Here is a 16,422-nt window from a genome sequence, read left to right as displayed (position 1 = left end):
TCGTCCGTTTAAAGATCAGAGATCGATCCTTTACCCCAACCGCATCGAGCACGTGGAACAAAGACGGGTGTTATCGCATGTGTTCATTCTCTTTTGTTTAAGCCAAGAGACACCTATACAGTACAGCTTTGCCATTAACAAAGATCGTACAGGTCAGTGAACTACTTCTCATCCCTCTATGGTTTCGGGCTATTCCTTGATTAAACAACCCCGCTCTGGTTGTGTTGCTTCACTGGGTGTCAAGTGGCGCTCATGGTAGCACAGTCTGCAGAGAATAATCCCGTTTGTCACACATATTACACTAGGAATCCTATACTAACATTGTAACAGTGTTCCTCTTACCAGAATGGCAGCGCCCTCCAACAAACCGACCTCGATGGCTCAGTCATCCACCCCACCCGCTGCGGCGACAGCATCTGCCATCCTCGAGAAGACTCACCCAGGTGTGCGCCGCTCCACCCCAGACTCGGACGCATTAGCTTCCTCGGACGATGATGGAGAGCATGGAGCGCAAGCTCAGAACATTATCCCCCTACCACCAAACCACCAGTCCGTCGTACCTCGTGGCTGAATGAGGTTCCGCTTTCTGCTCAGCGCAAGCATTCGCTGTCTGGAGGACACCTTTCTTCCGCCCCATCTAACCCTACAAGCCCCGCTAGTGATCAGGCACCATGGGCAACAACTACGAGCCCAGGTCTTTCTGGATCGTTCAATTGGAATCAACCCGGAGGAAGTGCATTTTCCTGGGGCACAGGCACAGGAATCTGGAACACTGAATCACGCAAAGAACCGCCTTCTCGCTTGGCTGAAATGGTACCCTCCCCAACCATGACCAACCCACCTCCTGTGAGCAGCAACATGCCAGACGAAATACTGAGCCCAATCACCCGTACCATATCTGGTGAATCCGCCATCCAATCCACCATCCCATTCGCCATCCCGTTAAAACCAGTTCACAAAACCTACCGCTCTCAGTCGTACTCTGTTGGGCAGATGGACCCTGAGTTCCTCAGCCTCGCTGCTAGCAAGCCCGGTGCGGCTCCCGCTGCCGGTGCGCAATACCCAGGAAGCCGCTCCCGCGGTCCAGGCCAAATGTCTACCGTTCAGCCTCGAGCATCACGTTCTAGTATGCTCGGTGAATTAGGTCACGATACTGCAATGCTCGGCCGAGTCCGCGAGGATGATGATGGCGACGAGAGTCTCAACGGCTCGGAAAGTGACATGAGCTACTCAGCGAGTCAGGCTCGGCAGATCGAGCAGCTTGCGCGCGAGAACGCACTCCTAAGGCAAGCAGCTGCGGCAGGTCAAATGGATAACATATACCGTGAGCGAGCTGGATCAGCCGCCTCAATTGGTGGTGGCCATCCACTGCATCGCATCCGAGGCGGTGTTCCAGAGGGGGATTTGGGTGGAGAGGATCCAGGAGAATTGCGTGATATTACCGGATACAACAACATGCGTGGCAATCCTCGTCGCCGCTTCTCTGAGCATTTGGCGCACCCGGAAGCGCAGTTCTCGTCATTCGCCTCTCCACTGGAAAACCGTGCTTTAGACAATGTCCGCAAGGCTCATTGGCAAACGTCTCTAGGTTTTGGTGGCATCCCCGATATGCCTCAAAGTCGCCGACACTCTTTCGCCGAGATTCCGATGCGTCATGGCTCAATCGGTCCTGGGGACTCGCACTCTACTGCTACGCCTCGCGCCACTATGGGAGACCGTGATGACGGCTATGGTAACCTTAGTGAATATTCTAACCGTGAGTTTATTCACTTGCTACATCCTTATACTATCGCACCAAACTAATATATCTTGTAGAACCCTACTACTCCCGCGAACAGACCTTACGAGGAGATGGCTCCTCAGGTATCCCATCATCTCTCAGCCAATATGCGATGTCGAATGCGTATGGTCGTCAGCCATCCGCATTGTCCCATGCTCATCAAAATCAGCTGCTGTACATTGTTGCCTTCAAATGCAGCCGCGCGGACGTTTTCTACATCCAAGAAGATACTGGTCTTCAGGTGAAAACCGGTGATCTCGTCATTGTGGAGGCGGATCGAGGAACAGATTTGGGAACCGTCATTCATGCAAACATATCGCTCCAACAGGCGCGGGAGTTGAAGCAGCATTACGCGGAAGAGCATTACAAGACCCTCATGATTTTCTCTAGGCACGGCCAGCCTGAGGGGTCCACCCTCACCAACCCCAACTCGGGCATGAACACTCGAAGTGCCACAGGTGGCATGGGTCCCCATGGCCCCCACAGTGCGCAGGAACCCGCGACAGAAATCAAACCAAAGCTCATCAAGCGGTTGGCACAGCAACATGAGGTCCTGACTTTGCACGATAAGGAAGGAAATGAAGCCAAAGCCAAGCGGGTCTGCCAGCAGAAAGTGGTTGAGCACCGGCTTAATATGGAGATCCTTGATGCCGAGTTCCAAATGTAAGTCTACGAGATTTCGATTGTTATACATGACGGTTGAACTAATTATTATGCAGGGATTGGAAAAAGCTTACGTTCTACTACTTTGCTGATTCGTACATCAATTTCAACTCCCTGGTGACTGACCTGTTCAAGATCTACAAAACTCGCATCTGGATGTCGGCTATCAACCCGGCCTCATTTGTCACACCCCCTACTGCTGGCCTGGCAGGTCCTGGCACCATGCCCAACCCCCTTTATGGCCAGGAAGCAGACCGTCGCCACCAACTTGAGAACAGGTCCTATCCTGCATCGCGAGATACCATCGACACGGGCCGAGAAATGTCAAACCCTGTGGGCATGCTTCGCACATCCTACGGAGAGTCCTACCAGCCTTTCTCTCAGTCCTCCCATCACTCAGAAGGACCGGCTCATTCGGACATCTTCGCTTCACAGATGCCATCTAGCTTTGTTCCCCCAGATTCATTCGAATACCCCGGCAACATCAGCGGCTCCAATGGTTCTTCCCGCGCCCACCCAGCGCAAGGCGAATGGATCAACCGGTTCCAGGGCCTATCGCTCAACTCCTAGATTCCTTTTCCATCCCCGTTTACTGCCTTTCTTTCCTCCATCCACCTTCAATGCCTCCTCCTCTGCTCCTCGCCTATCTCTGTACAATCGTCTGCCTCAACCTCCCTACCAATTTGTGTCCCATCTCATCTTCTGGGACTTATCCTCGTGGTAAAAGAGACTCCTTATGACCCTAGATTTGACCAGTTTTGCTATTTTTCTCTCTTTCTCTTTTTTAACACAGATATCGCCCCGCCACTTCGTTTATTTCTCTTTTATTCGTCTACCTTTCTTCTTTCTCAAAGAATGCTTTCCACAATGTGGACGCGGTTGCTGTTTTTTTCTCCGTTATGTTCCCCCTGAACTCCAGTCCATCGCGCCTTTTTTTTGTGTGTGCTCACGTTCCACGCTTTTGCTCGAGGTTCAGAGGTCTTGTTTGTACTACTGTTGTTAGAATTCATACCCAGGGCTTGTTGCTCTACCGGACACATCCCCCCATTCTGTCATTACCGCCCCGCATCTCGCCATAGATCTGTTTCTGCGTGACGAATTATGTCTTCCATAATCAGAACTATCTCTATCTACAAATGGATGTCTGCGTTGTTGATGTTAATTGAAGTTAAGTTGAATGTTTGATTTGAGATTTTAAATTCTCATGTTTTGTCTTGTACTCCGTTGATATTTGATATTTTCTTAACTTACACAACTTGTACACAGATCAAAAGGGTTTAGGCTTACGGTTACCAGAGGAGAAAATATAAAATGGGGTTCGTACAGCCCTGGAAGAGAGATTTGTCATTCATGTCTTGTACTTCGCTGTACATTATTCACAATGATATTCGAGTTCTCCGATTGATAGACGCATGAACCACAATCTAGGCTGATATCATGGGCCGTTAAACCTCCTCCCTCGTGTCTCTTCATGGTAGCCCTCGAAGGCTTGCAGAGATACCATGCATCACCTGCATGGTTCGCTCGCCGGGACTTGAATCCACGAAGCCCAGCATGTTGAGCTTCCTCTCAATATGGGCGGGGCTCACGCGATGCATTCGCAACGTCCTAAATCCCAACAGGCTAGACCAACAAATAGACGAGAACATCGGAAAGCCTATAGTGATCCAGCCCGGATGTCATCGCGACACCAAGCCCGTGGCTAGCTAGCACAACTCGAAAGAATCTCGCCAGCAAACAGAACCCAAAGATCCGACTTGCTCCATCTCAAGCCCACTTATCATGCTTCCCGCTAACCTTAACATCAAGCAAAACCTCATGGAAATTCCCCTCCCTCCTCCCCTTCCTCAACCTCTTAACCTCATCATCATTCAGCCCCCTCCCAACAATCCCCTCAAGCTCCTTCTTACTAATCTTCTCATACGCCTTGCTCTCTTTCGATGCGCGCAACTTCGGCTTGAACCTCGCCTGCATGCGCACGCGCACAGTCGTCTCAAAGGAAATCGTATTCGCGTCGCCGCGGATCTCAACGCCGGATGCGGCTTTGCTGTTTTCTTTTATTGAGAGGAAGGACTCGCCGTCGCCGCCGTGCGTTTGAGGGGGAGAATGTCCCCGTGACTTCCGGGGAGGGGATTGCGAGGAAGGATTCGTACTGGCTGACTGCTGAAGCGGTTGCGGTGAAAAGGCCATGTGTGTCGGAAGAGAGGTATCTGGTTGGAGAGGTTGGTTGTTAGTTTTGAGATGAAAAAAGAGGCAAATACAGAATGGGAATATGGGAATTTGGGGAGGGGGGTGTAAATATGTGTAAACTGCGATAGAACACAGTTTCATTGTTAGTACTTACTTTCCATGATGTCCCTTGAAACTAAATGACTCCGTCCCCGCCACCCGCGACGCAACCCAGACTTGTCGCACGTCGTGCGGTTCTGCCGTTCCTGGGTCTCCGTCGACGAGGTTCTCGAGCTTGCTGGCGAAGACTTGGCCGTTGGCGTCGCTAGCGACACAGGTTGGGTCGTCTGAGGGTAGGACTATGATTACTGGGCCGGCGATATCGCTTGGGGAGTCGGCGGAGACCCAGCTTTGGTCTTCTGGGTTGTCCTCTGGTTCTGGCTCGGGTTCGGTTTTGCGCGATTTGGGAGCTCGCGCATCATTTTCTATGGTGCGGGTCTTGCGTTTCTTTGGCTTGTCGCCTTTGAATGTGAGGGGCTTGACCATTGTGGTGGATTTGTGTTTGGGGAATTGGGTGGTTGTTGGAGGTAGAGCTTGGCTGATGACGGAGTAAACTAGTTCTTTCTGCTGGAGAAATTAGGGTTGGCGGTACCGCTTCGGGGTTACCGCTCTGGGGGGCTATTCCAAGGTTACTCTGCTCACTTCGTAGATTAGAAGAATCATGCATCCCCCTGGGAATTTATCAAGTCTATCGAACCAACCTTCTTTCGTTTGGAATTTTTGAAGGACAAACATTCTTCTGTAGCATTCGTCGTCCCCACCAAGTCCGACCAGGAAGTCTGCAGAATCTCGTCATAGGGGGTTGGGACAGATCTCGGGCTGCCATAGACCATTTTCGACTTCCTTTCCTTTTTTGTATACATATATTCTTACATATGTTAGTATAAATTATGTCTCAGTGCAAACCACTCATCATATCTCATAATAAGATTATGCTTGGCGGACTGCTAAGAAAGTAGAGGAAGAGTCTTGATATTCAGCCCATAGGAAAGCAGTGGATTTATACTCTGAATCTAGGAAACGAGCGCTTATTCTGTAAGTAAATAATGGGAGATGGGATTATCCCAATAATTATTAATATCAAAAGTACCTTGTCGGTCTATCAAGGTCCTCACTTTCAAGTACATATAAAGCCAAGATGCCCCCATAGTTCCAGGAAGAGTCAATTCTATTAACTATCCTCTATGAAAATGTATCTTGTATGATGAAATTCACAACAATATCCAGACCTAATCGAAGGTGATGGCAGCCTTGATAGCAGTCTTGTTACGCATCGCCTCAAGACACTCCTCCCACTGCTCAATCTTGTACACCTTGTTCACAATTCCATCCACCTTGACCTTGCCCGAGTCAAGATAGTCAACAGCAGCAGGGAACTTGTAGGTCTCGGAGAAACTGCCGAGGATGGTGATTTCATCGCCGACTGGAAGGAAAATCAGCAGGCAAATCAAGACTAAAGAGAAAGAAACAAGAAAACTCACAGATCTTAGCCGGTGACCACGAAACCCGAACCTCACTCGAGTACACGCCGTACACCACCAACTTACCACCACGACGAACATAGTTGATCGAGTCCTCAAGAATCTTCTGGCTACCAGTAGCTTCAACAACAATATCGAATCCATAGGGATTCTCAGCCTTGAGAGCATCGAATTGAGCCTGGGGAGCCTCACGCGACAGCTCAATGTACTTATCACCAGCACCAAGTTTCTGAGCCAAATCCATCTTCAACCCACCAGGAGCGACGACGACGACATTGCAACCGCCGTTCTGGCGCAGCATCTGAGCCAGCACCAGACCAGTAGGACCGGCACCAAAGATCAGGACGGACGAGCCCATCTTCGGGGCGATCTTGTCCAGACCGTGGGCGGCGCAAGAGGCGGGCTCGAGGAGAGTCGCGTCGATGTCGGATAGGTTCTTGATCTTGAAGACTCTACCAGCTAAATCAACATCCGAAATTAGTATCAAGAGCCCGGTACTCTTTTGATATGCCATTACTCTACTCACCAGGGTAGGCACAGTACTCAGCAAAACCGCCGTTCATCGTCACGCCGTGAGCCTCAAAGTGCTCACAGAACAGCTCATCCCCACGACGGCAGAAGAAGCATGTTCCGCACAGCTCGGAGTTATCGGCGACGACTCGCTCGCCGATCTCGAAGTCTTTGACCTTGGGTCCAATGGCGGCGACTACGCCGACGGTTTCGTGGCCGGGGATCAAAGGGAACTAGAGATTTGTTAGGCACCAATTTACGATGTTTATGGTGAATATATACCTTGGCAATGAATTCACCCTCGTGGATGTGTAGGTCAGTACCACAAACACCGCAGGCCTTGACCTTGATCTGATGAGGGTTTAGTCAGTTCGCTTTCCTGCGAATTGATGGACGGCTCCCATACCAGGACATCGTTCTCGCGGATTTCAGGCACGGGGACCTCAACGATCTTGTGCTTCTTGGGCTCTGAGTACTGCAAAGCACGCATGGTCTTAGGGATAGAGATAGCCATGATTAAAGGTATGGTGTGACGGTGTGTTATGAGGAGGGAAGAGAAGGGAAAAGTTGATCAGATACCAAAGTCTTTTGCAATGGAAAGAGGGGGAAGCAAGATGATCAAAGCAATATATATAGCTTATGAAAGAGGTGAGCTTATGAAATAGTGGGATCTGTTGTCAGCCCGCCATATCAAAGCGCTCCATGCGATATTGAACGCCTACTTCGGACGAAGTATACATATTGACACTTACAATTCGATGTGGGTCGAGATCGGCGTCATTTTTGTGCTTGCATTCGGCTCCACTAATATTGGAGATCGCTATCTATGTGATTTCCCGTGTCTTCAATTCTTCTAGATCCTCGGATACGAGGTTTACGTTTACATTTACGTTTGCGCCAAGTGAGGTCGAATCGGGAGAACTCTGCGGAGTTCGGCGCAGGGGGTTCATCCTGGACTTCAGCTGTCATGGATCTTGTATAGGTCTGGATTGATATCGATTGATATCGATTAATCATCAATGTGTCATTTCTTATCAATGGATGTCTTGAACATCTCACGAGATGCCTCCTGCGCCATCTAGACGGCCAAAACACCCGGGTACCTGTCAGCAATATCCCGGACATGCTAAACCCAAAAGAACAAAAGTCTCTTCCCCACCAGCTGACCAAACTCCTCGGAAAAAGCGAGACGAAGCCAAAAAGAAAGTCCCTATCTCGCACCAGGAACCCCCAATCAACTCACCGCTCCCTTCCCCGCGGCACCCGCCAAGCTAAAAAGAAGCAATTCCCGAATCAGAAAATCGAAGCCAGGTCACGCGGAACGGGATATAACCGATAGCTTAAATTTGAATCCGGGGGTTGTCAGAGCTGTCAAATGAGGCGTCCAAATCGACCCATCGAGACACATGTGTTGGATAACTTCTTGACCGCTGCGGCAAGAGCGGGAATTGGCCCGGACGGACACTGCAAATGGGCTGTGTGATTCCAGTGCCAATTGGCGAATTATTCATGGGATACGGTGTTATCGGCTATTGTGTCTTGAGGGGTGTGTGTAGAGGGGGTGCATATGCGTCACATCGGATATGCAGCTGCGTGCTTAGGGTTTACCCCGGATTGAGGGGGTGCCTATGCTTGGGAAAGGATCTGATCGGTCTTGTTGGGATCTGGATCCGGATGCTTGAATTATAAGGTACTTCCTCAATGGACTTTTGAACTTTTCTGTTGGCTGAGATGGTCATAATTATCTTGCTTTGTGCTTTGCGGAATCGACTGGTTATACTTCGTACTCTATTGACTTGAAGCAGGCTGTGGTAACGACAGACACTGGTTGCTACTTAAATTGAAGTCGTGTCACCGCGCCGGTAAGCCTCCAATGACCGAAACATGCAGAAGTGAATTATATCCCAAGGAAGTGCTGAGTATAAATTTATTCCATTGATCTTCTATAACAGAGAAAACAGGCGAGAATGCGTCGTTGGATACTGCATCGACCGAAACCCTCTCAACTCCCTAGACCCAGCTTTTTATATTGATTAACAAACTCCTCAAACAGCTTGTTAAGCCCCAAGATGCTCAACGGGTCTTTATCATCATCCTGATCCATAAAACAAAGCATGTTATGAATTTCGAACGTGATGGCCAGCATGAACCCCAGCTCAGATTCCATAAAAACCCGTTCCCCTGTATCCGAATCACCAGTCTGCTCATTCCATTGCTTTGCATATTCCTCACAAAAATGCCTCTTCTCTTCCTCCGTATAAGGTCGACAGGCTGCAATCTTATTCTCCTCATCAAACCACTGGAACATCTTTTGCAAAAAGTGTCCACCGATATCAAATCCTCGGTAATTTTGAAAAACGAATTCAAAATCTATAAGCACGACCTTTCTTTCTTCTTCCTTGGGACTGTTCTTCACCATCGTATTCATGAATTGAACATCGTGGATGCACCACCCCTTTTTTCCGCCGATGGAGTCTAGTCTGTCCGTGACTAGTCTTATTCTAGACACGAAGTCATAATCAACAAGATCGTCCATGTTAACGCCTCCTTCTTTCGCAAGCCTCTTTAGCTTCTCCATCTTGTGATATCTTGCAAGCTCTCTGGTCACTGCATAGTAATATAACTGAACCGGCTTCTTCTCTCGTTGTGTCGGCATGGTATGAAAAACGGCATGTTCCCTTGCAACCTCAGCTCGGATATGTGAGTCTTCCACATCTGCTGGTTCCAAATTTCGTGCATCTAAGAACTCATCGATCCTTCCGAAAGTGCCATCCTGTGTCTGGAAGAAACCATACACTTTGGCACCAAGACCAGATTGAGCGTAAGCATGGCATAGTTGTGCCTCTTCGTGTTTGTTGGGAACTAAGTGTTTTAACACCTCGATTTCTCCGTCGAGTTCGCCGTGGAGTTTGAGGAATACCTTGAAAGGCTCGGAATTTATGTCGCTCTTTGGATTTGGTCGCTCCACTACACAGTTTGTATTTGCGTATCCAGTATTGCGTGTCACAATGAGCTTTTCTGGGTCCACGTTTGGCCACTCGTTGGTAAGAAATGTACCGATAATGTCTTTGATCATGGACTTGGGCAGTGAGCCATCTTTTGGGATGGTCACGGGGATGCTTGTGGTGGCTGTCATCTTGTCGTGTCCGTGTTAGACGATAATTATCTAGGAGGTATGGTTGTCAAATTATCAGACAAATAGCAGACATAGAAGACAATCTTTTTACTTAAGTGGAACGGGGCTTCAGTGGTTATCTACTTCGAATAAGATACAAAGAAAAGGTCGTACTTCTATTTGTGAGTCATCCGGCCCCCGGGGGCTGTGGTTGCCTACATGTAGGGAAGATGAGGGTGATCTATCACATGATGATTATGCTGGCTTGAGAGTCATTTATTTCGAGGACATTCCAGTTCATGCAGATGATATTCAATGTTGTATCTTCGTGATATACAAGCATATTCACGGATTCTCAGCAAACAAAAGAGCCGTCTCCGGCCCAGGCAAATCCATAGAACCATCCATGAACCCAAACAACGGATCATATGGAATATCAAGTCCAAACAAAGCCGTATCGTGTTCCTGTTCAGTGGGAAACTCTAGACCATTACCAAGAGCAGAATATCTACTTGGGAACATCTCAACGATAGCATCAAGCTCAACCCCGGCATTGAAACCATCCGCCGGAGAAACAAACTCAACCTGAAAAGCGGGGGCCACTGTATTAGCAGCGGAAAGGTCAAGCTTGCTTGCCTCGGCCAATTTCCGTATAATGCTTGCAGGCTTGCAGACACCAGGATTCACCACGGAGATATCATCGAGACAGGTGAGACCTGCTGCTAAGCGAGAGATATGCTCCTTGCAGTGTGCATTTGCGAAGGCGTTTCGGGCGTGAATTGTGCATGCTACATAGATGGCGTAGCTGAGGATGTAGGGTGCACCGTGGAGACCGTATGCCGATTTATAGGCCAGCGAGATACTCGTGATGTTATTTGCGGCTGTGGTGCAGCGTCCCCATGATGAAGCTGACGTTTTAACAGATCGTAAATGGCCATCGGAGATAAAGGGTCGGTGGAGGAGAATGATGAGAGAGTTGTAGATGCCGTGGAGGTTCATTACATTTGGAGCTGGGTAGGCTTGGGAATGAGCACCCGAAGGTGACGATGGTTTGAAGTCTAGTTCGGTTGGTAGGTTTTGTTTCCAGGAATTGAGGGCTTTGTCTGCGACCTGGAGACTAGTCATGGCAGAGCTCGAGGACCGCACGCTGCCGACTGTGTAGAAGTGATTGGTGATCTTGGTCATGATCCTGGACAGGAGGCAAAGCTGTTGAAAAGTAGAGATGGAATATATCGGGGGCTGTGAGGATGATTTATACAATTTCGAGTCGGGAGACGGCATAAATAACTCATGTTCCTCAAATGTATCAAGGAACTCACGGCTGACATGCGAGTCGCGCAGGTCCATAGCGACAGGCCGGCCCAAGTAGAGACTCTGTATTTTGTCGCAGACAAAAGCACCCCAAAACACACGACGACGAATCTCCATTTCTTCTACGTCATCATTTGTTTGCTTGGGGTCGAGATGTAAACCCAGATCATAGACCATGCGCAGAGCGTAGCCTGTGTATAACCAGCCCTTTGAAGTTTCACCACGGGCAATAAATGTCGACCCGAGGAGCAAAAGACCAATTATTGTTGGAATACTTGGGCGAATAAGATGGGATTCTCGGGCTAGGAGCTCGTCACAGCGCCGGAAGAAACGCCGGCCGGTCGTGATTGAATCACTCGGGTCATCGCGCACATCAATGCGCGAGGAAAATTTGCTTGCGCAGGCAAATATGGCATTCAGTAAAAATCGGGAGCAGTTTGGACCATCGGCTTTAGGTAGATCACGCATGATTGCCGGTCGATATGTTAGAAGAAAGGTGTGATGTTGCCGAGCCCAGTGCACATCTAACAGATGCAGAGCGAGCTCAGTAGGCACACCATCAATATCTGGAAGATTCAATAGCAGACGCTCGTTTTGTCTTTGTAGGGCTGCATTAGCAATAAGCTTGTTCTTCAAGTGCTCCCTGTTCAGCAATTGAGCTGAAGGCACTGTGTGCAACGATTCACTTTTATTTGGATAATGCAGGGCAGATGAAAGGCCAAAGGTGCCAAGTCGACCTGCCTCGTCTACAGATATAAAAGGTGCAACATCAAATTCTTCATCTGAAGAAGCTATACTGTCGAGGCTTTGCTGGCGGTTCTGGCTAGGTGAATTCTGGTTGGATTCAAGACTTTCAGTCACTGCTAGGCTGGGTATATTTCCCTCATCGCCTTTCACTTTTGCAATGAAAGATCTGAGCTCTGTATTCTCTTGTTGTAGCCGATTTATTTGAGCCAGTGTCGGTCTACATTGGTTAGCCAGGTATCCAAAACGCAAGGGAACATGCACACCTCTGCCGCGGCGTCTCCACCCGATAAATACATTCCCGGCCTTGGGTCTCGCAAGTCGAACAGCGAGGCCGGCTCGTGTCACAACGGATCTTTCGAGATCGACATTGTAGACATGCCTTAGCGAGGGATTTAGGGATCCTGGTCATAGCCGAGTTGTGGTGAGGAAGACAAAATGTGGGGTAGAATAGCCGTGAAGATCAACATCCTTAAGGTCCAGCTGCATACGGCAGTTGATGCAAAAGCCGACACTTCAGATATATATATTCACTCTAACGCAAAAGATCAGGTGTTCTCAAGAGTAGCAGGTGCTTGAGTCTGTGCTTCCAATCCGAGCGCTTGAATCTACCTTTATATTGTTACAATATATATTTTCAAGTCCTCTTTCTACATATTTAGATGCATACAAGAGTCTTGCAAATGCCGGGATAAGTATACACATCAATTAAAATCTTTATATATGAAAGGATATCTAAATGCATTATGTTGTTATTCCACATGGAATGTGCATCTGTGCGATGTATGCAATCGCTTCCTACCGCTTGGTGCTGCTGCTATTCTTGAGCATCTCTTCCAAATGCTGCAAGCCAAGTTAGTCATATGATCTCTAATGGACACCATTCAAATGCTTACCTGCTTCTGCTCAACTGCTAATTTGCCTTGGGTATCCTGTTTCTGATTAGTGCGCGTCCTTAAAATACAGAGACAACAACATACGCTAATGATGGTTAAAATCAATGAATAATTGTTGAAGAGGAATCGCTCTCTTCGCTTCGCGTCTGTGCCATTACGACTCAACTTTGCCAAAAGAGAATCGAATTCAGCAGTCAACCGGGCCAGACTGTTGGACACCGGCTCATCGTCACCAGCATCGCTACTGAGCACCAGGATTCCATGAAGAAGCTGTCCAAATCGTTGAGTCAAAAAGTGAGGCGCTGAAGACTGCTTCAAGTCGTCTCCACCTGCGATCGAAAGGGCGGAGACAGCACTACGCCCAGTGTTGGACCCAACTCGCTTGAGCGAGTCACCGTGTTGATCCATAATTACCTGGAAACGCGGCCAGAGCTGCATGTTGGTACCATTAACATACGAGTCGGCGACGGGCACCTTTCGGCGCTGAAGCTCGAACGCTGAATGTTGATTGAGGCGAACACACATGAGAACACCTAAAGAATCCGTGGTGTGCTCGATTAACTTCTTGGTCTGGTTCTGACCAAGGGTAAAAACTTGCTGGAATATTTCCATGGCATTGCGAGAGATTTGATGGAAGGTCTTTGGGGAGAAAAACTCAGTCAGGAAAGAGTACTCGGCGCACACATTGTCCACCAATGCGAGGTTGAAGTTGCGGAATGGAACTTCGATTCCATGGTAGGTATTATCCTCTTCGGCCAGGTATGAGGATAACGCCTGGAGATTGCCAGTTCGGAGGACATCAATGCGTCTACCCAGGGAGAAAGGGTCATGCACGGCAGAGCCAGCTCGGCCGCCAGGCATCATGTTCCCTGAAATAATCAGTATATGGGTGGTATCAGAGAAGCATAGCTCTTACCTGATCGATGTGTAGATGGATCGCCTCCAAGCACCTCGTTGCGGTCAGGAGGATAAACCTTGACTTTATCGAGTGCTTGAAGGTAGCGTGTGAAATGAGAAGTGTAATACCAGCGCATTGTGTTGATGTACGCCTGTGATATCTCTCCTGCCAGTTTCGGGTGGACCTTTGAGAGATAACTATAAAGATCTTTAAACTTCACCAGTCGCTGTTGTTGGATAATCTGAGAGTTGATGTTTGGCGATCGCATCGCACGAATTTGCGACACAAGATAGTCTCTGATCCTTTGAACTGCCTATATAGGTGTTAATGCAGGTCTAGATAATTTATGAGGAGCGCAGAATACTCACTTTGGTCTTCACGTCCGTTAAAAGGGGTCGTACATCCTCGATGGCTTTATAGCCATTGGAGGAAGCGGCAGCCTTGGCTTCAATATTTGTTGTTCGAGAATCGATCTCATTCAGTGCACGCACCCAATTCTCATCAATCGGGCCCTCGACAATTGTCCGCACAGCCTTAGGGGAGATGCTGATCTCCTCCACGGCGGGTCCCAGCAACCGTTCCACGTTGCGCCTGTTCTCTAGCATTGCATTCAATTGTGTTGAGCGAGATTGCAAAGTTTCGATCTCCGCCGATACTGCACCCAGTTCATTCTGGAAGTCATTCAAGTACAGCTCAACTGACTTGGACACCTCATCACATCCAGTAATGGATGTGTGTAACTCTTGGAACTTATCTCGCTCTTGTTCAAATTGCTGAACAGTTTGCGCGTTTACATCACTTTCCCGGGTCTTTTTCCTTGGTGCTGGGTCCTCCTTTTCCAGAAAGTCCTCGAGGCTCAGCCCGTCGAAACGGATGGCTTCCACCAAATGTCCTGGTCGTTCCGGCACTGATGATAGTTGCGGCACATCCTTATCTGTTCGGGCTTCCTTCCCGATTATTTTATTCAAGACTTCCAGCGGATCCGGGACATTGGCCGGTCGAGGTCGTTGAATACTCGTCTGCTTTAAAGGAGAGCCATTGGTCGTCCGCGCAGTTGACAGAGAGGCTGTAGAGTCGTTGGGGGTCACGAGAAGAGATGTTGATGAAGTTCTAGATGTTACACCAGGGCGGCTATTGTAGGGACTTGGAGATAGCTGGGAGGATGATCGTCGCGGTAGAGGAGAAAGGTTGCGGCTATTGGCTCCGGAGGGAGTTGACTGGACTGATATCCGGTCGCGCCACATTATGTAAAAGGATGAACGGCATGGGAGTTCAAAACAAAATCAAGAAATCAAGAAATCAAGAAATCCAGAGTATACTTGGGAAAATGCACCAAGTAACCTCAAGAATAAGGTCGAACAGTTGTAACTGTTAGGTTGTTTCAGGACACTCGGACTCTCCTCCTATATACACTAAACCCAACAAGGTGGACAACCCTCCATGACCAATCAGCGTCCAGTAAGCGACCCCGCCACAGCGTCGCCGCCCACGATAGATTTTAGTTCGTTTGATTTTCTCTCTCCTCTTCTCTTCATTTTTCCCCTCCCCAAATTATTTGAAAAACCCCCCTCTTTCAACCCCTCCACCTCTTTTCACCATGTCTGCCGAGGAGGTATGTACTTTCTTTTACAAATTCGAGATCCCCCAATGGCTGTATTGAGGATTTCTGTCCCAGCCCCGCATGCGGCTCCCTCTTCTTCTCGAGGGCACGAGGCCATCTTGGACTCTTAACCCCGCCATATTGGCAATTTTTAAAGCGCTTGCTAACATGATTCACTACAGCACGATGTCACTTTCGAGTCGGCTGATGCCGGAGCTTCGCTCACCTACCCCATGCAGTGTTCTGCTCTGCGCAAGAACGGCCACGTTGTGATCAAGAACCGCCCTTGCAAGATCATTGACATGTCTACCTCCAAGACTGGAAAGCACGGTCACGCCAAGGTTCACTTGATCGCCACCGATATCTTCACCGGCAAGAAGCTTGAGGATCTCTCCCCCTCCACCCACAACATGGATGTCCCCCACGTTATCCGCAAGGAGTACCAGCTCGTGAGTTTCCCTGATGACTTGAAATTTGGACTGTTTTGTTGACCGAAAGTTAGCTCGATATCACCGAGGATGGCTTCATGTCCCTCATGACCGACAGCGGTGACACCAAGGATGATGTCAAGGTCCCCGACAACGAGGTTGGTGAGAAGATCAACCAGATGTTCACTACCGAGGAGAAGGAGTGCAGTAAGTTACACCATTTCCAAACTTCTACAGAAGTTTTGCTGACATAGTGCCAATTAGACATCGTCGTCCTTACCGCCATGGGCGAGGAGGCCGCTATGGAGTGCAAGGAGGCCCCCAAGGCTTAAATTTAATACTTGGATTTATTACCTGTTATGCCAACCTTTATGTTCCACGAGGGCTCAAAGCCCGCCAAAAATTTTATCTTTCATGGTTCAAAGGAGGATACGATTCTCTGAACGATTATTCCTATTGCTTCAAGATCTGTCCCCCACATAACCTTGGATGTGGGCTGGACCGAGAATTGCTTTGGTTGGCATGATATGTGTTGTCCGAACAGTTCTGAGTCTCAGCATCTCATGATAGTGTGATGAATGAATAAATACTCAATCTTGCTTGACTACCTGATCGGTTGCAGTAATTATAACGTAGACGAAAGGATTTAGAGCTTAATAACACCCCCTCAACCCACAATATATACACAAGTGTAACTCCAGAAAACGAAACAATAATAATAAAAAGTACAGAAGGACCTAAAACCTGGCAATTTAATCGTCTGAGAT

General features: G+C 48.6%; 7 protein-coding genes across 7 annotated transcripts; 2 read left to right on the top strand and 5 right to left on the bottom strand.

Annotated features, from left to right (window-relative positions):
* Positions 1-346: 346 nt before the first annotated feature.
* On the top strand, positions 347-3,013 carry N7487_006679 (PSP1 family protein; the record flags this gene model as incomplete). The annotated part of the gene is made up of 4 exons (XM_056874426.1): positions 347-556; positions 595-1,756; positions 1,816-2,443; positions 2,500-3,013. The coding sequence occupies 4 exons, from the start codon at positions 347-349 to the stop codon at positions 3,011-3,013; spliced, it is 2,514 nt and encodes an 837-aa protein (XP_056732146.1).
* Positions 3,014-4,210: 1,197 nt separating this feature from the next.
* On the bottom strand, positions 4,211-5,158 carry N7487_006678 (uncharacterized protein; the record flags this gene model as incomplete). Its single annotated transcript, XM_056874425.1, has 2 exons — positions 4,211-4,595; positions 4,788-5,158. The coding sequence occupies 2 exons, from the start codon at positions 5,156-5,158 to the stop codon at positions 4,211-4,213; spliced, it is 756 nt and encodes a 251-aa protein (XP_056732145.1).
* Positions 5,159-5,901: 743 nt separating this feature from the next.
* On the bottom strand, positions 5,902-7,177 carry N7487_006677 (zinc-dependent alcohol dehydrogenase family protein; the record flags this gene model as incomplete). The annotated part of the gene is made up of 5 exons (XM_056874424.1): positions 5,902-6,095; positions 6,154-6,612; positions 6,680-6,896; positions 6,946-7,014; positions 7,070-7,177. The coding sequence occupies 5 exons, from the start codon at positions 7,175-7,177 to the stop codon at positions 5,902-5,904; spliced, it is 1,047 nt and encodes a 348-aa protein (XP_056732144.1).
* Positions 7,178-8,665: 1,488 nt separating this feature from the next.
* Positions 8,666-9,799, bottom strand: N7487_006676 (putative choline kinase; the record flags this gene model as incomplete). The annotated part of the gene is made up of 1 exon (XM_056874423.1): positions 8,666-9,799. One exon carries the CDS (start codon positions 9,797-9,799, stop codon positions 8,666-8,668), a length of 1,134 nt encoding a protein of 377 aa, XP_056732143.1.
* Positions 9,800-10,123: 324 nt separating this feature from the next.
* Positions 10,124-12,245, bottom strand: N7487_006675 (uncharacterized protein; the record flags this gene model as incomplete). The annotated part of the gene is made up of 2 exons (XM_056874422.1): positions 10,124-12,053; positions 12,100-12,245. The coding sequence occupies 2 exons, from the start codon at positions 12,243-12,245 to the stop codon at positions 10,124-10,126; spliced, it is 2,076 nt and encodes a 691-aa protein (XP_056732142.1).
* Positions 12,246-12,601: 356 nt separating this feature from the next.
* Positions 12,602-14,871, bottom strand: N7487_006674 (putative GARP complex subunit (Sac2); the record flags this gene model as incomplete). Its single annotated transcript, XM_056874421.1, has 5 exons — positions 12,602-12,676; positions 12,730-12,765; positions 12,814-13,598; positions 13,646-13,940; positions 13,996-14,871. 5 exons carry the CDS (start codon positions 14,869-14,871, stop codon positions 12,632-12,634), a joined length of 2,037 nt encoding a protein of 678 aa, XP_056732141.1. The 3' UTR covers positions 12,602-12,631.
* A 196-nt stretch (positions 14,872-15,067) lies between these two features.
* Positions 15,068-16,262, top strand: N7487_006673 (Eukaryotic translation initiation factor eIF-5A; the record flags this gene model as incomplete). Its single annotated transcript, XM_056874420.1, has 5 exons — positions 15,068-15,080; positions 15,130-15,239; positions 15,410-15,676; positions 15,730-15,862; positions 15,920-16,262. 5 exons carry the CDS (start codon positions 15,068-15,070, stop codon positions 15,985-15,987), a joined length of 591 nt encoding a protein of 196 aa, XP_056732140.1. The 3' UTR covers positions 15,988-16,262.
* Between the last annotated feature and the right edge of the window lie 160 nt (positions 16,263-16,422).

The sequence above is a fragment of the Penicillium crustosum genome (genome assembly GCF_028827405.1).
Source record: "Penicillium crustosum strain IBT 35664 chromosome Unknown utg000002l_segment0_segment0, whole genome shotgun sequence".
NCBI classification, from domain to species: Eukaryota; Fungi; Ascomycota; class Eurotiomycetes; order Eurotiales; family Aspergillaceae; genus Penicillium; species Penicillium crustosum.
This window is presented reverse-complemented; position numbering and strand designations above follow the sequence as displayed.